General features: G+C 37.0%; 1 protein-coding gene across 1 annotated transcript in view; it reads right to left on the bottom strand.

Moving 5' to 3' along the window:
• LOC150108079 (dynein axonemal heavy chain 3-like) overlaps window positions 1-26,158 on the bottom strand; it is a 1,881,116-nt gene that overhangs the window by 681,795 nt on the left and 1,173,163 nt on the right. The window contains exon 50 of the mRNA XM_090415945.1: window positions 9,479-9,686. Within this exon, the coding sequence (XP_090272071.1) occupies window positions 9,479-9,686 (208 nt within the window). The remainder of the gene's footprint in view (window positions 1-9,478; window positions 9,687-26,158) is intronic.

The raw sequence follows: 26,158 nt of genomic DNA, 5'->3' as shown, positions 1-26,158 counted from the left end.
AATCCTCTTAGCTGGAGGAAAACCTAAAAGTCTTAGATTACTCTTTTGAGAAACACAAGAGAAAGTTTCCCAGAAGTCACACTAAATTGCCTCCAGCAAGAATGTCTTGTTTCGTTTTCAATTGTTGATTAGCAGATATCCTAACACAGAAAAACTGACATTTCTTTTACAGGCTGATGCAGTATTTATGCCAAAAATGATCTTTATTTATAGTGATCAGTTTCACTTTTATTATCGAAAAATGATAAATTATTTTATACAATTATCTTGAAAAAAAGGATTTGAATTTTTTAAGAGAAAAGGCACATATCTGTTGCATAATCATTTATGTTTTGGTTGGGGGGGGGGGGGGGGGGTTAGACATATTCAATCTGCAGGCAATTATTACAAATGTAAATCACTTCGGGAACACGCCCATGCAGTTTAGTGTAAAATAGTAGCCAACATTTAACTACTTCAATAATGTCTTGTATCTAAACTAAAAGAAAATGTCATTATATCTGTTGATGTTAGAACTCTTACATAAATATTTTTTCTGGCATGAATTCTCTATCAGCTATAATGTAATCAATTTACAGATTTTTGCATTCTTGTATTGACAAAAGAAATATGTGCAGTAATTTCTTCTTTCTACTACAAGAAAAAAACAGATAATAACAAAAGAAAAATATGTAGTATTTTCTTTTTCATTGGGTGAATTTATTATTATTATTATTATTATTAAACAAGACCTCATGGAGTCAAAGACTCATCTGGGAGGTCCTTTTATCTCACACACCTCATCATACCGGGTCTTAAACACATTCAAACTCCTTGCAGACACCACACTCTCAGGCAAGGCATTCCAATCATTCACAACTCTGCACGAAAAAAACCTGCCTCTCACTCCCCTACTCACACCCGCTTTATACAGTTTCCAGGGATGACCTCTGGTTCTCCCCTGATCTCCCACTATTCGCTGTAGAACTTCTCCACCACTGATCCTATAACAACCCCTTACCAACTTGTAGGTCTCAATCATATCTCCCCTCTTCCTTCTCTCCACTAGACTCTGCAAATTACATCTTTTCAATCTTTCCTCATACTCGACATTCCAGAGGTCAGAAACTACCTTAGTCAGTCGCCTTTGGACCCTTTCCAACATCTCTTCATCCTTCTGAAAACCAGGTGACCAAATCTGGGCACAATAGTCCATGTGTGGCCTAATCAAAGCCTTATACAATGGAACAAGAATCTCCCTACTTCTACACGTTAGTGTCCTCCTCATCATTCCCAGAAGTCTTTGTGTTGTCTTCACAATTTTGGCGATGTGTCCCCTAAATTTTAGATCCTTATCCACTATCACTCCCAGATCTCTTATTTCCTCTACTTCCAACAATATATTCTCACCAAGCATAAATTCTGCATCCCATCTTTGTTTTCCAAATTTTAAAACCTTACATTTTGCAACATTGAACTCACATCCCCATTTGCTTGCCCAATCACTCAATTTATTCAAGTCTTCTTGCAAGGCCACAACATCTTCACTACTCTTTATGGTTCGTCCCAACTTTGCATCATCTGCAAACAACTGAATATCTCCATCCAAATCTTCGCCAATATCATTAATATACAAGTTAAATAGTAATGGCCCTAAAACAGATCCCTGAGGCACTCCACTAGTGAATTTCCTTTTCCTGGATATTGCACCCCCATACACAACTTGTTGATACCTATCAGATAGCCAGTCTCCAATCCAATGCACTAATCTAATATCCAACTCCATTTGCTCTAGTTTGACTGTCAACTTATCATGAGGTACTCTATCAAAAGCTTTTGCGAAATCCAAGTATATTACTGTGTATCCTTCTCCTCTGTCCAAGGAAGCAGTCACTTTATTGTAATAAGTAAGTAGATTACTAAAACACGACCTCCCTTTAGCAAATCCATGCTGTCCATCAAAGATTATACCATTGTTGTCAACCCAACTCTGGATCCTAGTTCTCACAAGCTTCTCCAACAACTTAACCACAAAACCTGACACACAGATAGGCCTATAGTTTGATGCTTGAGTTCGATCACCTCCTTTATGAAGTGGCACAATCTTGCCCTCCTTCCACTCTTTAGGGACTTGACCAAGTGCAAGACTCGTATTAAAAAAATATGTCAAGGCAGGTGTCAACTCTGGCACATTCCTTCAGAATATGCGGTGATATATTATCAAGTCCCACAGCCTTATTTACATCTAGTTTACTCAACTCCCCAAACACCTCTTGCTCACTTACAGTCAGTCTCTCCTCCCCATCATCAACTGCTCTTAATCTCTCCATGAAGTCACATTCACAAGATTGGAAGATCTTTATGAACTGCTCATTAAGTATCTCCACCACACATTCTGCAACAGCTGTCTTTATACCATTTCCTCCAATCAATGTCATCCTTCCATAATCATTCTTTCTTTTGCTGGCTACATATCGAAAGAACTCCCTAGGATTCTTTTTAGCTTCATTAGCTAACTGCTGTTCATACATCTCTTTAGCTACTCTCACCAACCAAGTCACTCTCCTTGCCTGGTCTTTGTAGAACTCATGAAATTGGTTACTTCCACTTCTCTTATGCTGCCTCCACAATGCCTTTTTTCTCTGTATTGCATGCTTAATCTCTTTATTCATCCATCTCACACCTAACTTATTTAACCTTCTCACCCGTGGTATACATTTAGATATTGCATCCACTAAATATTTTTTGAAAATCCCCCAAGCTGCATTGATCTCTTTTCCAGCTAACTCCTCATTCCATGCTACACCTGCAAGCTGTCTCCTGAGCTCTTCATAATCACCCCCCACATATACCCTTTTTTCACAGGGGTCCTTGCACTGCTGGCAACCACCCAAGTAATCACCTCATGGTCACTTTCACCAATTGGTGGATGATTTGATACCTCATTGATAATTACATCCTCCGATGAGATGACCAAATCCAAGACCCTTAATCCTCTTGTGCCCTCTGTTACATACTGTCTGAGGTAGTTATCCCTCAAAAACTCAAGAAACTCATTTTCTTTACTTCCAGTTGCTATCTCTTCATTCCAGTCTATATTGCCATAATTAAAATCACCCATAATGATCACCCTTTTCTTATTTGCTTGGCTTATTTGACTATACATTTCACTATCACCACCATACACATTACCAGGTCTATAACAACATCCCACCAAGTATTTGATTCTATTCACCTCTATCTCACACCATACTGCCTCAAAACCACTGGCCCCATTTCCCTCTTGCATCTCTACCTTGTATGGACATAACTCTTTCTCTATCATCAATAGCACTCCCCCTCCCTTTTTACCCCTTCTATCCTCACGAAACACATCATACCTTTCCATCTCTATTCCTGTCAGGATGTCATCCTCATCCAACCACGTCTCACTTATTCCAACAATCTCTGGGTGCACAGACGCAATTAGTGCAACCATTTCATCTGCCTTGTTTCTTATACTTCTAGCATTGGTATACAAACACAACAACTCATTTCTAGATCTACAGCTAGTTCTGCTGATACCACTCACTCGATGTGATCTCTCCATGCTGGACTGGGGCCATTTCCCTTTCTGCTTCTTCATTTTAGAACCCTTTGCAATTCCATCTGTTTCCTTTTGATCCCTGATCATCCCATTACTTTCCTGCCTACACATTCTCTCACCTCCTCTTGGAGCATCCACCTTTCTCACGCTGTGTATCCCTGTCCACCCTGAGCCTCCCCGTTTCCCTGCTCCTCTTGCACACCCATTCTCTCATTTTCTATACTCATACCACTCACTTCCACATTCATTTCCACTCCTTCAATCTCTCCTGTCTTACTCTCCTGCTCTTCCACATCACTCCCCTCTCGATCTGATTCATTCTCTCTATTCATTTCTCTACCTTCCAGCAGCAGTCTCTCCAAGCGACTCCATAACCACTCAAATGCAGTCCATCGCTCCCATACAGCTCACTTCGTCCCTCAAACTCATTCCACACATTAACAAACTGTACTCCCATCTCCTCACACATTTCAGCCAGAATATCATTCATAATCCTTGCTCTCCACCTCATTTCACCACAATCATACCTAGGCAACACACTGACCACCCTTCCTGTCACACTATTCTCCTTTATCTTTCCAAGCAGTCTCCTGACATTCATTTTGACATGCTCTTCGTTCTCTCTCAAATCATTCGTACCAATTAATACAATTAACTCTTTTGCTCGTTCCCGCCTCATATTCAATGCCTCAATCACTCTACTCATTTTACCGCCTGGAAAACATACCTTGTGCATTTTATCCTCTAGCACACCTTTAATAATGGAGTCGCCATACAACGCCACTCGCTCATCTTTTGTTAACTCTTTCATGCCATCATGATTTATTTTAATAGTTTTGACCTGAATTCTCTTAATTTCATTCCGCATCCATTTCATTTCTTGCTTCATCCAATCCAATTCACCTTCTGAACCTCGCGACACATTCACTCTATCATTAAATCTTTCTAACTTTCTAACTCTCGACCCCCTCTTCTCACTTTCCCTCTCATTCATCCTTCTTTGTTTCCGTATTTTCGGTCCAACATACGTCCAACTTTCACTATCATTCTTCTCACTTTCACTCTCACATATCTTTCTTTGTTTCCGTAATTTCGGACTAACATGCGTCCAACATTCGCTATCATTCTTCTCACTTTTACTGTCATTTATCTTTCTTTGGTTTAGTACTTTCGTTCCAACATGCGTCCAACTTTCGCCATCAGTCATTCTTTTTTCGCTATCATTCATTCTTTCAATTTTTTTTACTTGCGATTTCTGCATGACGCCATTTCTACTTTCATTCGTTCTCTCAATTTCGTTTCTTTCCACCTCACTTTCGTCCCTTTTACATCTGTTACAGTTGTCAAGTCGCTCTTTTTCTTTTTTCCTGATTTTTTAAAATTTTTTTGCCTGTCTTTCCCACCATCCTTCTCTTTCAAACGTGCACTCGCGACACAATCGGTACTAGCACTTTCTGTCATCAACTTCATATTCGCATTCATCAATTCCTCGTTCAGGTCACATTTCGCACACACCCTTCTTCCATCCGCACTAAACATCCACAAATCATTTATGTAATCGAAGGAATACATATAACAGACCTCACACTTAACGAACCGACTGAAATCCAAATTAAAATCATGGAATGACAATGCCGCCGCCATTTTTTTTTTTTTTTCTCTGCAGGTTACTAGGTCTAATATTAACGTTTTCGTATTTAGTTTAAGCAAGAAAAAAAAACCCACACTAATAATATCGGTAGCGTACAACGTTTACAGCCGCTCTTACTTAAACAATTACGCATATATACTTAATTATTCCTAGTAAAACTTATCTGAATCAGGAGCTCTTCAAAACACGTTCGTAGCGCTTGACCCACTAGCGCCCTCCTCATTTACAATGTTCTTTCTTTGTGTTTTGAAATGAAAGTGCAAATTATTATTTTCTTACCATTTTTGCCAATAGAAAATCTGCTATAATTACACGAGCGACATTTTACTGTTTTTCTCCCAAAGGAGAAAAGAAATAGTGCAATAATAAATATTTGCACTACAATAAAGTTCAATCTGTTGAACTTTATTGTAGTGCAAATATTTATTATCAAACTTTGCTGTTTTGTAATAAAAAAAATATTTATGCTACTTTTAAAATTTCTAATCTGTGGTGCACACCGATATGAAAATTTAATAGACAAAGTTTCGGCAAACTGTATTCTTATTTACAAAAAAAAAAAACAATCTTATAATAGGCATATTGAAAAAAAAAAGTTGTATTAGGTGAGATTGTGGTACCCAGAATGTTTCAAAAATTATGAAATAAAACATCTCAGAGATTGATTTACCCTACTATTCAGAATTGTTTGGAATAGTAGGGTATATATAATTTGGAATAGTATCTATATAATTCCTGAATAATACAATTCAGGAATTATATATATATATATGTGATAAAAGTGTGATATAAGTTCCAAAAAATTTGGAACTTATATCACATCAATGCTGTGTGTAGTAGTGTGTTAGTAAGGGGAAAATGTTAATGATATTATTTATATATTTTAATTATTTTATTTTATTATTTATATTTTAATTTTTTTGGTGAAATAATTTACTTGAAATATGAAATGGAAACAGTACAATCAGGCATCTCTCTATCATGCAGCAGGAGGGGGGGGTGTAAAACTATCAAAGTCGAAATAAAGTTAAATTCTAATGTGAAAATATTAAATTTTACATTTGATGCATGCACATATACATATTTTGTATCAGAGAATATATGCAAAATTATCGATTACTTTAAAATTGGAGAAAAATATATAAACAAGCATAAAATATATACATATCAATTTAAATAATAATCGTTTATTTCATTTTGTAAAGACCGATTATACAGGGAAACCAACAGGGTGAAAGTGCAAAGAACAGTAGATAATGATATTTTGAAAAAGCTTAGTGATATGACATGACAAAATTAGCACAGAAACATTAAACATTGGTTCTCCAAGATAATGCAATATTTAAGTGAAGAAAGTATGCAAGGATTTATATTTTGTCCTGGAATTATAATCTGAAAAATGAAAAGAGAAAATAAAAATTATTTCTATATTTTTAGCCTCTCTAATATAACTAACAGTCAAATTTCCTAGCATAAAACAAGAAACTGCTTTCCTTGTTATAGAGAACTTAGACTCAGCTTTGCGAGATAATCTGTTTAAGTGTTCTCTGGTCTCTACAGCATGAAGGATTATCGCACCTTCTAAAGGACAGAACAGTCAAATTGCATTTCTTATCCATGTTCTTTCAACAGGTGTATTGAATCATATCCAGATTTAGCTGGACGTATATATACATCCTGGCAAGTTGAAGGGTTAATATACAAAAGGGTAATCCAAGAAATTTCTTGCTGAGACCTTGAGAGTGGTAACTTAAATAAGTTAAATGCTTGACCAAAAAATTAGGAATTTGTTGGCCATTTTCCATCTTACTTATACTATTGTAGAATGTTTTAAAATACTTCTGTTATTTTCATTCAGGTGATAATTTTACGCATATTATTATTATTAACATCTGATCTCCATGGAGTCAGAGACTTATCGTGGATTTTCCATTGTTTAAACTAATTAAATTAAACTTTAAAATTGCTAAGCATTTAAACATTATTATTATTATCATTATCCAAGATCCTATGCAGTCAAAGACTCATCTAGGAGGTCCTTTTATGAAACACACACAGCTCATCATACTGTGCTTTAAACACACTAAAGTTCTCCGCAGACTCCACATTCTCAGGCAAGGCATTCCAATCATTCACAACTCTGCATGAAAAAAACCTGCATCTCACACCCTCCTTATACAGCTTCTAGGGATGACCTCTGGTTCTCCCCTGATCTCCCACTATTTTCTGTAGAACCTCTCCAGCATTGCTCCTATAACAACCCTTTAATAACTTGCAGGTCTCTCTATCATATATCCCCTCCTCCTGTCCACCGGACTCTACAAGTTGAATCTTCTCAATCTTTTCTCATACTTGACATTTCAGAGGTCAGAAACTACCTTAGTCAGTCACCTCTGGACCCTCTGCAACATCTATTCATCCTTCTGAAAACCCCATCCACTCCAGGTGACCAAATCTGGGCACAATAGTCTTATAAAAAAATAATCAAAGTCTTATAAAATGGAACAAGAATCTCCCTACTTCTACAAGTCAGTGTCCTCCGCATCATTCGAAGAAGCCTTTGTGTTATCTTCACAATTTTGGCTAAGTCACCTGCTTTGCATCGTCTTTGTAGTCCTCATGGAATTGGTTATTTCCACTTCTCTTAGGCTGCCTCCATAATGCTCTTTTTCTCTGTATTGCATGCTTAATCTCTTTATTCATCTATTTCACACTTGCCTTATTTAACCTTCTCACCCTTGGAATACATTTAGACATTGCATCTACTAGATAGTGTTAGAAAATCCCCCAAGCTGCACTGATCTCTTTTCCAGCTAACTCCTCATTCCATGCTTCACCTGCAAGCTGTCTCCTGAGCTCTTCATAATCCCCTCCCCCCCCTCTTGTAGTTCCACATATACCCTTTTCTTATAGGGGTCCTCACATTGCTGGCAACCACCGAGGTAATCACCTCATGGTCACTGTCACCAATTGGTGGGTGATTTGACACTTCATTTATAATTACATCCTCTGATGAAATGACTAAATCCAAGACCCTCAATCCTTGTGTGCCCTCTGTTATATACTGTCTGAGGGGTAGTTATCCCTCAAAAACTCATTTTCTTTACTTCCAGTTGCTATCTCATCATTCCAGTCTATATCCATAATTAAAATCGCCCACAATGATCACTCTTTTCTTATTTGCTTGGCTAATTTGATTATACATTTCATAGTCACTACCATCCACATTTTTATTATTATTATTATTTGACACCTCCAGGGAGTCCAAAGACTCACGAGGGAGAGTGTGCCAACAGCATCGAATGATTGGTCCCCTTCCAACTACTAACCGCGCTCAAACTTACTTAATTGAGCTATTAGTAGCAGAGGCTCTACCAACTGACAAACCTTTGCGGGCATTCTATAACAACATCCAACCAATTATTTCATTCCATTCGCCTCTATCTCACACCATACTGCCTCAAAACCACTGGCACTGTTTCCCCTCTTGCATGTCTACTTTGTATGGACATAACTTTTTCTCTATCATCAATAGCACCCCCCTCCCTTTTTACCCCTTCTATTCTCACGAAACATATCATATCCTTCCATCTCTATTCCTGTCAGGATGTTGTCCTCATCTAACCATGTCTCACTTATAGATAAGTTAAATTAAGTTAACTAAGTTAACATTATTAAGTTAAATTAAAATCATTTAATTTTCATGCAAGTTTCAATTTCCATCTTTATTTTCAACAACCATTCTGCTTAAAGAATGAGTGGTGAATGAGTGGAATAGGTTGTCAGAAGTGATTATGAGTGCTTTTTCAGTAAAAGAGATTAAAGAAAGATGTAACAGGTATTGAGTAAATAATGAATAATGTGGGTTTCCTACATTTAGACTCCATGTTGTTCCTATGTAATAACAATAATACGTTATTTTTAATGCACTATATATAATAGCATTTTTGAAGATATTTAAGGATACTTTATTTTTGCACTGCACTGCTCTTCCTCTCCTATAAATGGGAGAAATCTTGTTAAGTAAGTTGTATTATTCAAAAACCATAACATAAACATAAAATAAATAAAAGGTTATCCTCCTCCAGCTTCCAAATATAATGAATTCACAAAGTGATGCATTTGTACTATAATGTACTACTCTATTAGAGGAATTTGAAAAAGTTCCATAACTATCAGAAATGTGAGACATTTTAAAGCTTAAACAGAGACACGAGACATAAACTCTAAAGAGTTATAAAATGTGTTATCTTTCTTATTACCTCCTGTAACTGCTTTTTCTTTTCATCAAGCCTTTCCATCTGTCTGGCAAGTTCTGATTCTGCTTCTGACAATTTAAACTTTTTGGGAGCAACAACTTTGGCAACTCTATCATAAACATCCATAGCTCGAACCCACTGGCATAATCCTTCACAAGCAAGTGAAACTTTTTTTATCACTGCTGGATCAAAATCAGGATTTTGAATGTACCTGGCAAATAAAGAAAACATAATTTGAATTACTAAAATCTTTTCTTTTGAAATTTACACTGCATTGAGGTTTGGGAAACATCGATGGGATGCTGGATACTCTATGGGAGGAGTTATACTGGAGGAAGTAGGGGAGACAAGAGATCTGGGGTTGATGATTGATAGAAACCTGAAGTTTAGGGGACATATTGCAAAGGTGGTGAAGGTAACACAGAGGATTGCTGCTATTATGAGAAGGACACTGACCTGCAGAGATAAGAGGGTTATCATTCCGTTGTATAAGTCTCTGATCAGACCACACTTGGACTATTGTTCTCAGATTTGGTCCCCAGGATTTGAAGGGGATAAATTAACTGTGGAAAGGATACAAAGACGGATGACAAAGATGGTTTCAGGACTGTACAAGGATAGTTATGAGGATCGGCTGAGAGAATGTGGACTGCAGAGTTTGGTGGATAGAAGAAGGAGAGGTGATATGATTGAGACTTTTAAACTGTTGAGAGGTGGTTACAGGGTTGACACTGGGGAGTTCTTTCGCTTGGTTGAACAGTGGGAAGGAGTGATGACAAGAGGCCATCCCTGGAAGTTACGAAAGGAAACTGTGAGCAAGAGGGTAAGGAATGGTTTCTTTGTGTGGAGGGTGGTTGAGCTGTGGAATGCACTGCCTGATGGAGTGGCGGGAGCGAGAACGGTCAGTGAGTTTAAAGAGTGGTATGATAGACTTTGTGTTTCTCAGGGGGGGGGGAGGACCTCCCCTCGATGAGTCTTGACAGACTTTATGTCTTAGGAAGGACCTCCCTCGATGAGTCTTTTGACTCCTTGGAGGCCTGAATAATAATGATAATGATAATGATGATAATCGTGCTTTCTCTCCTGTAAATATGAAAAATATTGTTAAGTAAGTTGTATTATTCAATTTTAATAGAATTAAGTGAACACCTAACTCTATTACAACATAACATTTTCAATGTAAAATGTGTTAATGATATTCATGTGAAATATGATATTACACATAAATATAAACTTGAAATTAATAACCCATAGTTCTCTCTTACATTATGAGAAAATGCCTAAATTCTATAAAAAAATTTTATGAGTGCATATTAATGAATTTTAAGTAGGCAAGTGAGAGAAACTATCAGTTCAATGTTGCAAAATGTAAGGTGCTGAAATTTGTAAACAGCAATAGGATGCAAAGTACATACTTGGTGGGGAAATTTTGAAGGAGTTAAAGAAGACAAGAAAGAGAGATCTGAGAGGGGTGACAGACAAGGACCTGAAGTTTAACAGTCACATTGCACAAGTTGTGAAATCACACTGATGATGGCAATGATATGGATGGCCTTGGCATGCAGAAATAAAGAGGTTATGGTTCCATTCCATTGTATAAGGCCTTGATCAGGTCTCATATGGAATGTTTTCCACAGATTTAGTCAACTGGTTTTCATGATGATGCAGATACATTAGAAAGGGTCCAGAGAAAACTCTCAAAGGTGGAAACTAGTCTTTGGAATATGGGGATATGAAAACATATTGAGAGAATGCAATTTGTAAAGAAGGGGAAGAAGAAAAAGGGATATGATCAAGACATATCAGTTGGTAAGTGATTGCTACTAGGTTAATGTGGAAGAAATTTTTCATACAATTGGAGAAGGGGATAGAACAAGGGGCCATTACTGGAGGAGGGTGTGAGCAAAGGAGTGAGAAGAAAGAATGGTTGGAGAGTGGAATGCATTGAGCGGTGAATTCATGCAAACACACTGATTAGTTTAAAGCACAGTTTGATAAGCTTTGTGTGTGTAACAGTGTGTACCTCTCACAATGAGTTTTTGACTCCCTGGAGGTCTGTTGTTAATAATAATAATAACATTAATATGATGATGATGATAATGATGATGAGCAGCTAAATCTTATTAGAGATCCTTATGGGTATGGCGAGAAAACTAGTATAAGCTATTATATCATGACAAGAGAGCCTCCATAGCTCAGTCAGTATAGACGAAGCCCTTTGGTTGGAAAGACCTGGGTTTGATTCCCGTCAGTTACGCGAGGAACCTTTATCTGGTATCTTTTGACTAAAGGTGAATTAGCCAATCACATACGGAGGTAGGGGTGATTTCACCTTGAAACTCAGGTTTTTCGTCCCCAGAACAGGCAAACTGGCCCCGTGAACACATGCTTCTACAGACAAAGGACACTTCCAGAAATAAAGAGTAACCAACCTATTCCGTAGGATTTCGGTTCCGAATGCCTACATGGCAAAATGTGTAGCTCTATGTGTGAACATAAATTAGGATCATGACAATGACAAAATACAGATGTTAGATGCAGACTTTATCTCCTCACCATATCTCAGTAGAATTTCTACTTTCGTTGTTTCTTTACTTAAAGATTTAAATACTAGACTTACATTATGAGATAGACACCAGCAATTTAAACAGATTCACTGGAAAAGAAGTGGAAGAAGAAGAATTAGAGAAGTACCCCAATCGACATAATTAGCTACTAAATCCATTACGAGATGGAAATCAGTGAAGATAGCAAATTAAATATGTAATTAGAAAACCGAGTTAGTAAAACTGGTATGGTACGAAATCAGCTGAATAAATTTATATGGAATAAGAGAAAATTGGTCAAAAGACTAAATTAGTTGTATGTAAGATAGTGTTCAAACCAGTTTTAACAATGAATCTGAGAGTTGGGTTAGAAATAAAACACTTGAACAAAGACTATAAACATATATAGAGGGAGGCTATAGATATGAGAGTTCTGAGAATGATTAGGAAAGTGAACAGATGGCATCAGTGGCAGTATCATACTAAAAATGAGGATATTAGGAAAGAACTTGGCATTGTTATCATTCAGGAATGTGTTAGGAGAGCCAATCTCGAGTGGCATGGTCACTTAAACAAAATGGGAAAAGAAAGATCAGCAAAACATATTCTTTGCCAGGTTGCAGGAAAAAGGCTCAGAGGAAGGCCAAGATATATGTAGAATGATACAGTAAAATATACCTTAGACAGAAATATATGATCTGATGATATTAGAAAGTGTATAGATAACAGATTAATTTGTAGAAAAAGTGTTGTGATAGGAAGTTAGTAATGATGTAACTTTTTCATGTAGTCCTATCATAATATCTTGTACACCCCCCCTCAGGATATATATCAGGAATTTGATGATGAAGAAAAAGAGAAAATAAAATAGAACAATAATTAAAATTTATAACAAGTATTATGGCATGCAATGTTATATAAGCCAAAGGAAAACTAGTTAGCTGGTTATTCATATGTGATGTCATTTTGACACCATATGATCACCCCTGTACCTCGCTGGGTTTTGGGAGTGACACCTTCTGCTAGAAGAAGTGGTACGGTCACAGATGCCCTTTCCACAAAGATTTAGCAGAACAATCATTCGTGCCCCTGATGAGATTCAAACCTGAAGCCTCTTGGCTGGAGAGTAGGTACACTAACCACTTGGCCAACCAGGTTGACAGGAGAGATAAAATTTAAAAAAATAATAATAATAATAAAATAAATAATAATAATAAAATAAAAAGCCAAAAGGCTTCAGTTCGGCAATGTAAAATTATATAAATCAAGTGGATATTAAATCCAGCATTATTTCAAAGTCGAATGTAGAAACTATGAAAGTTTCGTATGAAATTTGATCAGAGAGCTTATGGGAATACACTTGCCGGCATTTACGAGTTGCCCTAGCATGAACCTTATAGAAAACATGATCGCTTGCCGGAGTTCGAAAAAACCAGTTCGAAACAGCTGTCAAGCCAGTGAAACCTTATCAAAATGGACCAATAGAAGGCGAATATATGGATGCTTCTTGGGCAAGAGATGATGTTTTCTATAAGGTCCGCACTAAGGCAACTTGTAAATGTCAGCAAGTGTATTCCCCATAAGCTCTCTGGTCAAATTTCATATGAAACTTTCATAGTTTCCACATTCAGCTTTGAAATAATGCTGGATTTAATATCCACTTGATTTATATAAATAATAATACTATTTTTAAAAAATAGAGAAGAAGAATAACTTCTGAAACTTGTTACAGTTTAGACAGTCATTCCTATTTCAGTTCTGTTAATGAAATGAGCTTCAAAGGTTTCTTAGTGTAATGTTTATAACAAAAACGACTTTAATATAACAATAGTTTTTTTTTTTTTTTTGTTAAAACCTATTCCTATCAGAAATGGTGTGACTGACAAGACCTGATTATCAGAATCATTGACGTAAAAGTATTACTGGCTTTTTTAAATATACCTGTACAAATCTACCCAGACAAGTTTCGACCTTTATTGAGGTCTCATCAGTGGGAGCCAGACCCAGAGGTGCTGATACTAAGGTGGAAGCAATGGAGAAGTCATATTTACCTATATGAGTTGCCAAAAGGTGTCTCACCTTATTATTAAATTGCCTTGTGGACATGTCCACAAGGAGATGTGCTTTGCATTATGGGAGATACTAAGACAAGGAGTGATGAGAGCTTGGTCCATCTTTACCACGAGCTGCCTTAGTCCTGAAGTACTTCAGGCACAAACTTTGTTTGCTTACACTTGGATAAAGGATTAAACTAAATTTATTATAGTCTAACCAAGTGGGAAAAAACTTCTAACATCTTTCTCTAAATCCAGAGTAATTTAATAATAAGGTGAGACACCTTTTGGAAACTCGTATAGATAAATATGACTTCTCCATTGCTTCCACCTTAGTATCACTACCTCTGAGTCTGGCTCCCACTGACGAGACCTCAATAAAGGTCGAAACCGGTCTGGATAGTGGCCTTTCCCTTAATGCATAGCATTATACATGTCCGCAAGGAGATGTGCTTTGCATAATGGGAGATACTAAGACAAGGAGTTATGAGAGCTTGGTCCACCTTTACCACGAGTTGCCTTAGTCGTGAAGATACTTCAGGAGCAAACTTTGTTTGCTTACACTTGGATAAAGGATTAAACTAAATTTACTATAGAAATCTATCTAAACATTCTTAATAGGAAATCCCACATGACCATATTCTATAAACCTCTCAAAAAGAAAGAGACCAAAATTTATCTTTTAAAGCGCAATGTAACCATTACAACTCTGATATCATCACAAAAATATTAGAGAGGTAAGGCATTCTTCCTTGTGTTGTCTTAGCATGTTTCTGGAGTTTCCCTTATTTGTGTACATAATACACCAGATGTATCCACAAATAAATCTTTGTTAAGTATGCCATATAAACATATATGGCAGATTATGTAATGTATATATGTAACACACACATATATATAGCATGGTTGTGAGTAAGCAGAAAAAGAAATTGCTCGAGGAAAGTATGGAGAAGTCACATCTAATAAGTGGTACTAGTGAAACTTGTTATATATCCAGAAATGACCTGTTATGTTTTATGTTTGTATATGAATGCTAGAAGAATCACAAAAAAGGGAAATCAAATGGTTGCATTGATTGAGATTGTTCATTCAAAAATGTTGGAATAAGTGATACATGGTTGGATGAGGATGAAATCCTGAAAGTAATAGAGATGGAAGGGTATGGTGTATTTTGTGAAGTTAGAAAGGATAAAAATGGAGGTGCAGTGCTATTGATAATAGATAAATAGTTATGTCAATAAAAGGTAGAGATGCAAAGGAGAAATAATGGTAGTGATCTTATGGCAGTACAGCATCAGAAAGAGGTGAACAGAATGAAGTGGTCTTGAGGCAGTACAGTGTCAGAGAAAGAGGTGAACAGAATGAAATACTTTGTTAGATATTGCTATAGACCCGGTAATGTGGAGGGTAGTAACCAGGAAATGTAAAACGAAATTAGCCAAGCAAATAGGAAAAGGATGATTATTAGGTGATTACAGCAATATAGATTGAAATGAAGAGATATCACTCAGAATTTTTAATCCCGTAAACTCAATAAAATTGACCGTAGAATCCACACTATTTTCAAACTTTAGATATGTTGTGTTAGGTTTAGATTACACAAGATGGTGGCATTTTTTAGCCATCTCTTCACTGCATGCGACACTAATTAAGTGTCGCATGCAGTGAAGTGGAGACTGAACTGCCCACTCAGTCTCCAAAAAAGTTAGATAGGGTTGAAACGACCTCACTTACTCTCTATACAGGAATAAAAGGCATTAGCTGATTTTTTTTATTTTATTTTTTTTTTTTTAGAAAATGAGTTTCTCAAGTTTTTGAGGGATAATAACCTCAGGCAGTATGTAACAGAGGGCACAAGAGGATTGAGGATCTAGGATTTGATCAACTCATCATAGGATGCTATTATAAATGAGGTTTCATAACTCCCTCCAGTTACTGAGAGTGACCATTAAGTGTTTACCTGGGTGGTTGCCAACTATGTGAGGACTTCTGTGAAGAAAGGATACATGTGACACTACAAAGCTAGTGATTCTGAAAAGTTCAGGAGACATTCAAGAACTATCTCGTAGAAACAATGTCTAAGTGTATTCCAAAGGTCAGAAGATTAAATAAGGTAGATGTGGTCATAATCAATTCCATGAGGAATAGAAAGAATAGGCAAGGAGAATTACTAGGTTGCTGAGGGTAGCAAAAGTTCAGTATGAGCATCAGTTAGCTAATGAAGCTAAAAAAAAAAAAAAAAATCCTAGGAAGTTCTAATGATATGTAGCCAGCAAAAAAAGAATGATTATGGTAGGATGGCATTAATTGAAGAAAATGGTATAAGGGCAACTGCTGAGGAGGATATAGTTGAGATGAAATCTTGATGTTAATAAAGTTGTCATCAAGTAGGACTTGAAATAACACTGCATATTTTGAAGGAACATGCCAGGGAATTGACATCTGCCTTGACATATTTATTTAATATGAGAGTTAAAATGTGTTATGTTTCAAAGGAGTGGAAGGAAGGCAAGATTATACTGCTTTATAAAGGAGGTGACAGAATTCAAGCATCAAATTATAGTCTAAGCTATGTATCAGGTTTTGTGGTTGAAGTGTTGGAGAGTCAGGATTCAGAATTCAGTTGACAACAATGATTACTTGGGTGGTTGCTAACCATGTGAGGACTTTTGTGAGGAAAGGGCATGTCTGGAACTATAAGGCTGGCTATGATGAGAAGCTTAGGAGACTTTCAAGAACTATATAGTAGAAGCAATGTCTAAATATATTCCAAAGATCAGAAGGTCAAATCTACCAAATAAAAGTAGATGTGAAATGGATTAATGAAGAGATTAAGCCTACACAGAGAAAAGAGACATTATGGAGGCAACATAAGAGTGGTAATAATCAATTCCATGAGTAAAACAAAACCAGGGAAAGAGTGTGACTCGGTTGGTGAGGGCAACAAAAGTTCAGTAGGAGATTTTTCACTTGGTTATGCTACCAATCATAATTGGTAGCATAGCCATATATATTTGGTTTAATCCTTTATTCAAGTGTAAGCAAACAAAGTTTGCACCTGAAGTATTTTCAGGACCAGGGCTACTCGTGGCAAAGATGGTATAAATTCTCATCACTTGCCTTAGTATCCATTAATGCAAAGCACATCTCCTTGCGGACATGTATAATGCTATGCAAAACGCAAGGGTCACTACCCAGACCGGTTTCAACCTTTACTGAGATCTCATCAGTGGAAGCCAGACCCAGAGGTGGTGATACCAAGGTGGAAGTAATGGAGAAGTCATATTTCCATATGCCATATTCCATACTAAGGCCAGTGATGAGAACTTATACCACCTGTGCCATGAGTTGAGACCTCAATAAAGGTTGAAACCGGTCTGGGTAGTGACCCTTCCCTTAATGCATAGATTATACATGTCCACAAGGAGATGTGCTTTGCATTAATGGATACTAAGGCAAGTGATGAGAACTTATACCACCTTTCCCATGAGTTGCCCCAGTCCTGAAAATACTTCAGGCACAAACTTTGTTTGCTTACAGTTGAATAAAGGATTAAACCAAATATATAATTGGTAGCATAGCCAAGGGAAAAAACTTCCATCAACTTATCTCTAATCCAGAGAATTTTAGTAATAAGGTTTCACACCTTTTGGCAGCTGGCATATGGAAATATGACTTCTCCATTACTTCCACCTTAGTATCACCACCTTTGGGTCTGGCTGCCACTGATGAGATCTCAATAAAGGTAGAAACCGGTATGGGTAGTGACCCTTCTCTTAATGCATAGCATTATACATGTCCGCAAGTAGATGTGCTTTGCATTAATGGATACTAAGGCAAGCGATGAGAACTTATACCATCTTTGCCACGAGTTGCCCCAGTCCCGAAAATACTTCAGGGGCAAATTTTGTTTCTTACAGTTGGATGAAAGATTAAACCAAACATATAATTGGTAAAATTCAGTAGGAGCAGCAGTTAGCTAATGAAGCCAGAAAAAATACTAGAGCGTTGTTTTGATATGTAGCCAGCAAAAAAAAAAGAATCATTACAGTAAAATGGCATTGAGTGGAGAAAATGATATAAAGACAACTGCTGCAGAGGATATAGTTGAGATATTTAATGAGCAATTCATAAAGGTCTTTCATCCTTGTGAATGTGACATCATGGAGAGCGAGCTTGAGAGCAGTGGATGGTGAGGAGGAGAGAGAGTAAATGACTGTGAATCAGGAAGACGTATATGGGGAATTAAGCAGACTTAGTGCTAATAAGGCTGTAGGACTTAATGATATATCAATGCATATTTTGAAGGAATGTGCCAGGAAGTTGACAACATCTTGACATATTTGATTAATATAAGTCTGAAATTGGGTGTTGTTCCAAAGGAATGGAAGAAAGGCAAGACTTTATGACTTCTTAAAAGAGATGGCAGAATTCAAGAATCAAATTATAGGCCAATCTATGTCTCAGTGTTGTGGTTAAAGTGTTGGAGAAGCTAGTGAGAATCAGGATCCAGAATTGGGTTGACAACAATGGTATATTTTGATGGACAGTATGGATTTGCTAAATGAAGGTCATGTTTTAATAATATGCTTTCTTATTGCAATAAGGTGACAGCAGTCACCTTATTGCAATAAGTTAATACCACTGCTGTTTAATTTGTGTTAATGAAAATGGGGAAGATATGAATGGGGATATTATTATTATTTTCCTCACCCCCCCCCCACTCATGGAGTAACCGCTGCTTGAAATCATCCACAGTCTGAACATTCACCACCCTCTCAGGCTGTATATTCCATTCTCCTACTATTATCCATAAAAAAAAAAAAAATAATAATAAAATAAAATAAAATAAAAACTTGCTTCTTACCATTTTACTCACCACCTTCTTTTGAAACTTTCAGGGATGGCCTCTTGTCCTTATTCCTTGCTCTCATTCTACCATACGATAAATCTCCTCAGTGTTAATATGATAATAACCCTTCAACAGCTTAAATATGTTGAAGGGTTATTATCATATTCCCTTTTGCCCACTATTCACCAAACTCTGCAGTCTTCATGCCCTCACTCTATCCTCATAATCAACACTGTACAATCCTGACATCATTTTTGTTATTCATCTCTGAACCATCTCCAAAGTTACTTCATCTCCTCCAAATCTTGATGTGCAGATATGAACACAGAAATCCAGATGTCTGATCAAACTTTTTTACAATGGGATAAGCACACTATTATTTCTCATGGTCAATGTTCTCCTTAACATTGCTGGAATTCTCTGAGATATCTTCACATCATCTGTAAATAACTGAACTACTCACTGCAGTCCTGTGACAATATCATAGATATAAAGAGTGAACAGTAATGGTCCCACGACTGAACCCTGTAGTACTCCACTTGTCATTTGTAACCTCCTATACTCTGATACTGCTCCCACATATGCAACTCTCTGATATCTATCAGAGTGCTAATCACCAATCCAATCCACAACTTGATATCCAAACCCATATGATGCAACTTAAAAATCAACTTGTCTTGTTGAACCCTGTCAAATGCCTTGGAAAATTAAAAATAAAAATGATAGTGAATGCCTTACCTCACTACTCTGGTTACTCTGTTGCAAAAGGTAACCAGATTACTAAAACAAGAGCACCATTTAGCAAATCAATGCTGGACTGCATAAATAATATTACCCTCATCTGTCCAATTCTCTATGAGTTCTTACCAATTTCTCCAAAATCTTAACAACTACAGAAGAAATATAAGAAGAATACAGTTTGATACCTCAATTCTACCACCAACTTTATGCAATCCCACTATGTCACCCTCTTTCCACTTTCCAGGAATCTGATCCATTGCAAGACTTTCATTAAATAGGGAAGTTAATGGCATATTAGTTCCATAGCACATTCCATCAAAACACATGATGTACGCAAGAGATGGACCGCATCCAAACATGGATGGTCATAAGCGATTGAAGAAGTTACTGTTTTCTGAACAAGTTGAAGTAATTGGGCAGGGAAACTAAAATTGAAAAGGTTGGTTGAGTGTAAGAGGAAGAAACTTAAGCAGTGATTGTATATTTGTTGATCCTTATTCACGGAATGAATTGCAGAAGAGAGTGGATAAAAATCGACATGGGGCTACTGAAATTAGTGACATATATATCAGTTCTAAAGCTGGTACAAGAACTAAAGGGAAGCTGCAATTTTTGTATACCAATGCAAGAAGCATTCAAAATAAGAGGGAAGAATTTTTGGCATTAGTCAGTGCAATCTCACCAAAAGTTGTAAGCATTAGTGAAACTTGGCTGTCAGCAGAAGATGTGGTCACTGGAATTGAATGTGATGGGTACAGTATTTTCAGGGAGGATAGAGAAGATAGAATGGGGGGGGGGGGTACCGTTGATGATAGTTGATGAGCTGCAGTCAAAGAAAGTAGTACATCAAGATGATAGACATGTGAATGATAGTTCATTTGAGGCAGCCTGGTGTGAAATAGTGACCAACGCAACCAAATATACAGTTGGTTGCTGCTACAGGCCAGGGGGGGTACAGGGGGGGATATTGAATTCATGCATCAGCAAATTAATGCAATGGGTGCAGGGTTAGTGATTATTATGGGGGATTTTAATTATGGTGATATCAATTGGAAGGAGGAAATATCACGTGGCAAAAAGGAAATGGAATTCATACATCTTCTACAAGATAATTACTTGAAACAGCACATAACTGAAGGGACATGTGGTGTGAGAGTGTTGGACCTGGTCATTGGTTCAGAGGATACATGCATAAGTAAGGTGTCGTCGTTACCTCCAATTGGTGAGAGCGATCATGTGGTATTGACTTGGGAGGTTGCAAAATTTGTGGATTTCTCTCTTAAGAAGGGGTATATGCAGAACTACAGGTTAGGCAATTATAACAAGCATGGGAGTGAGCTTGCATCCGTCTCATGGCAGAACATATTGCAGGGGAAAGATGTAAGCAGTGCATGGGATAAAATCAGAGGATATCTGAGGAAGGCAATATCAGATTGTGTCCTCATGGTCAGGAAGACAAACAAGGTAGGCATTAGATGGATGAGTAGTAATATCAAGCTTGATCTGCAAAAAAAGAAAATATTATGGAGAATATACAAGGAGAAAGGCAATCAGTACACCTATGAGCAGTACAAGGCTCAAACTAGGAAGTTACCAGCATTGTAAGAAAAGCTAAATCAGATTATGAGAAGACTTTAGCCAAGGAGATCAAGGGTAATCACAAAGAGTTCTTCCTCTATGTGGCAAGTAAAAGGAAGAATGACTTCAGAAAGATAACTTCAGTGGGCGCTGATGATATTGAGGTGACAAATTCAGATGTAATAGTAGAGTTACCGAGTGATCACTTTTCAAAAGTCTATCACCCAAGTGAGGATATCTCTGTACGTGTAGCAATAACCAATGTGAGAATTGGAGTTAAGAAATCAGAGGTACTTAGTATATTGCAAAATTTAAATGCAAACACTGCTGCGTTGTCAATGCCTCTTACTTGCTTATTTAACTTAAGTTTGAACTCTGGAATGAACCCTAGGGAGTGGAAGGAAGGCAAAGTAGTTCCTTTGCATAAAGGTGTCTCTAAAACTGCAGTAGTTAATTACAGGCCAATCACCATCTCGGAAGTGGTAGTAAAAGTATTGGAAAAGTTGGTTAAAGACAAAATTCAAGAATGGGTGGATCAGGATATGATACTCTATAGGGGCCAACATGGTTTTGTTAAAGGTTGATCGTGCCTTACCAATCTATTAACTTTTTATAATAGAATGACATCTGAGTTGGACATAGCAAATGGCTACACAGAAGTGGTATTTCTGGATTTTGCTAAGGCTTTTGACAGGATACCACATGGAATACTGATGTGCAAATTAGAGCAAATTGGGATGGATACTAAACTGGTGATATGGATAGGAGAATGGCTCAGGGAGAGATATCAGGAGGTGGTATATGGAGGAACAGAGTTCAAGATGAGGCAGGTGACTAGTGGTGTACCTCAGGGCTCTGTGCTTGGGCCATTGTGTTTAATTTGTACATAAATGATAGAAGAAATGGCTTAAAGGGAGATATTCAGTTGTTTGCTGATGACGCAAAGTTGGATAGCACAATAAAAAATGGAGCTGATGTTCAGAGTTTGCAGGATGATTTAAATAAGCTGGCAAAATAATCAAAAGGTAATGGATGCGAGTTCAATGTGGAAAAGTGTCAAGTTATGCATTTTGTGGAATGGTACTCCAAGAGATAAAGGTAGTAGTTAGTGAAGTGGTGGAGATGGAAAGTTGTAGAGCAGGTGCCCTCCCTCGATGAGTCTTTGGACTCCCTGGAGGTGCTTTTTTATAATAATAATAATGTAATAATAACTCATTCTCTTAATTCATGATGCTCCTAGCATTTGTATACTGAAAAATCAGTGTATTGCCAGTCTACTCATAGCCATTACTGTAACATTACATTACTGGGACATGAGGGGAGTAACATACATGTTACTCCCCTCATGTCCCCCATAACTCTGTAATATAGCATACACCCTCTTATTTCTCAAGTCACTATTCTCACATGAGGCCATTTCTGCAACATTCCACCTGTGCAATTCCAGTTTCCCTGTTCTGACACACACACTCATCCAGAAAACAACAATCTTTCCAAATGCCTGCACCCTTCTGCATTCGAATAAAATCCGTCTCTTGCATACGAGGTGTGGTTATTAAATAACGAGACAAGGGGCACTGTGAATCGTGTACTCGCAGCAGTGGGATGCACGGTGAATGACCTTGCAGGTTCTAGAAGTAGTTGAGATGAGCATTGTTCACTGTCGCTCATAGTTAGTCTGTAGGCAGTTAAAAAGAAACATGTGCGAAGTCACTTTGCCAGAATAATGTTTAACATTAAACTTGAGAAGTGCATTAATCTCAAATTCCTTGTTAAAATGAAGAAATCACCCACCAAGTGTTTGAAACTGTTGCAGCAGGTGTACAGTGATAAAGCAATGTCATGTGCGTGAATGTTTGAATGGCACAAATGCTTTGCTGAAGATCGAGAAATCATTGAAGATGACGAACAAACAGGTCTCCATGTCACAGCAGCAATCGCACAAAACATTGCGAAAATTAATGAAATTTTCCACGATTGCCAATTAAGCATTTGGGTGATAGCAGACATGGTGAACATTGAAAAGGCGACTGTATAACAAATTTTGCATGAGCAATTGAACATGAACAAAGTCTGTGCCAAAATGGTTCCACTCTTTTTTTTTTTGGAAGTTAGTTGCTGTCGTGATATAATATATTTTGGTTACCTTCGGAAACGAATGCATAATGGTAGAAGACAAAACGAAGCTGAGTTTTCATTACTGTATTTAGTTATATTTCATTTTATTTAGTGTACTTAAATGTTTTGAAAACTTATCCTGGAGCAGATATCTCATCAGACCACAATCCCATAGTTGCAGAAGTACGTCTTAGATTAAAATCAGCTAAAAAATCACAAAAGAAGAAAAAGAAAATTGATGTAGAAAAACTGAAACACCCGAACATAAATAAAAGTACCAAGACACAGCTTAACCTGCGATTACAACAGATTAACATAGAAGAAAATAAAAGTGTGGAATCTCTTTGGAATAGCTTAAAGGATGCCATCGTAACAACAAATATTGAAGAAGTAGGTTATGTGAATAAAATAAAACAACAGGAATGGATGACAGATGAGATTCTTTCTCTTATTGATACAAGACCACTGTACAAAAACAAAGACCTAGCCAGGTATACAGAAACACATAACATCATTAAGAAAAAAATAAAAGAAGCCAAGGAAAATTGGATGAAAAATTTATGTACTGAAATTGAACTGCTTCAGAAGAAACATGATAATTTCAATCTGTATAAGAAACTCAACGAAATTTCCGGAAAACTGAGGAAAAAGCAAATAGTGTCTCTAAGAGATGAAAATGGAAAAATAGTTCTAGAAGAAGAGAATAAAGCACATTATTCTTTGCACATTGGATAAAATATGTAACAGAACTTTTCAATGATACTGGACAGAAGCCTATAAATATAAAAGATAACATTCAAGGACCAGCAATCATGAAATGCGAAATAGAGAATGCTATACGAACAAGTAAAACAGGAAAAGCCAGTGGACCAGATGGTGTGCAAACATAATTTTTAAAATTAATAGAACCAGATAACATCAAACTTCTTGAAAAACTATTTAATGAAATATATGAAAGTGATGAATTTCCATCAGATTGGCTCAAATCTAGATTTATCACTATCCCAAAGAAACCCAAAGCGAATTCCTGCGGTGACTTCCGACTTATTAGTCTAATGAGCCAAACATTAAAAATATTTTTGAAAGTAATTCAGAATCGCATTTATAGAAAAAGTGAAGAAACTCTAAGTGAAACACAATTCGGCTTTCGGAATGGTTTTGGTACTAGACAAACAAGACATAAGACTAATAACAAATCTGTATTGGAATCAGTCAGCTACCGTTCAATTAGACAACATTACCACCAGTGATATTAACATCAAAAGAGGAGTGAGACAAGGATGTGTGCTCTCACCACTCCTGTTCAACATATACGCAGAGGTAATCTGTAAAAAAGCATTGGAAGAATGTCCAGAGGGAATCGCAATAAATGGAAAGATTGTTAACAACCTACGATATGCAGATGACACCGTGCTAATTGCAGATAACATTATGGATCTCAAAAAACTCATTGACAGAGTATACATAGAAAGCCAAAGAATGGGAATAAATATAAACATCAACAAGACAAAATACATGATCATCAGCAAACATCCAGCCTCATCAATGAAACTGACACTCAATGGGGAAAATATTGATCAAGTGTCAAGATATAAATATCTTGGTTGTTGGCTTAATGAACGGTGGGATCCAGAAATAGATATAAAGACAAGGATTGAAGTTGCACGGCAGTCCTTCATGAAAATGAGAACCCTATTCTGCAATAAAGACCTAAACATGGAAGTCAGATGTCGAATGCTGAAATGTTACGTGTGGTCTATTCTGCTCTATGGAGTTGAAACATGGACATTGAAGGCGACAACCATCAAGAAAATCGAAGCCTTTGAGATGTGGCTATACAGAAGAATGCTGAAGATATCATGGACAGAAAAAATTACCAATGAAGAGGTCTTAAAATCCATTGGCAAAGCTAAACATCTTGTACAAATAATCAAGAAACGAAAAACATCATATCTTGGCCACATCATGAGAAACAGCAAATACCAACTTCTACAAACTATTTTGGTAGGAAGAATTGATGGCAAAGGAACTAGAGGAAGAAAAAGAATATCATGGTTTGACAACATCAAGACGTGGACAGGAAAGAGCAGTGCACAACTGCTCAGATTAGCACAAGACCACAGTTTGTTCACCAAGATGGTCGCTGACCTTCGATAGAAGATAGCACAATAAGAAGAAATGTTTTGTTTTGCTTGTAATTGTTTGTACTTTTTTTCTATTTATTTAACGGAATTTATTAATTGAATATTAACGATTACGCTACTCGGCAGTAAGGAATGATGATGGATTCAGCAGCAGTCGGAAGTGGCCTATCGCCAAGTCCTCCACCATTTAAGAACTCAATTATTAGCAATATCATAAGGGACTTTGTGGCATGCAGTACTTGCGGCATGTATGTGTCTCGGGAATTAGATATGTGGCTTGTGAAAGAGAGCGGAGAGCGTATATGCGCAAAATGCAGGCAGTTGGAGGAAATAAGTGCATTAGAAATATTGATATCCGACTTTGTTGCTCCAGGAATGGGGAATGAATGTAGGAAGACAAGTAGTGTGATAGGAGAGAATGAAAAAAAGATATATATGAATGAGAAAATAATAGTTGATAGTGTGGAAGGTGTGAGTGACTGTGAAAGTTTAGGAGATGGTTTTGTTTGGGAGAGTGAATTTAGATTAAGAGTGACTGACTTGCAGAGGGAGACAGATGAGTTGAAAGACGAGGTGAAATGTCTTGTGAATGAGAGCAGAAGTATGAAAGATAAGATTAGGAGAATGGAAGAGATAAATGCAAGGAGAAT

Source organism: Typopeltis vanoorti, chromosome 3 (assembly GCF_054136105.1).
Source record: "Typopeltis vanoorti isolate ZY-2024b chromosome 3, IOZ_Tvanoo_1.0, whole genome shotgun sequence".
In the NCBI taxonomy this organism is placed as follows: Eukaryota; Metazoa; Arthropoda; class Arachnida; order Uropygi; family Thelyphonidae; genus Typopeltis; species Typopeltis vanoorti.
The sequence above is the reverse complement of the archived record's forward strand: the minus strand, read 5'-3'. Positions and strand labels throughout refer to the sequence as shown.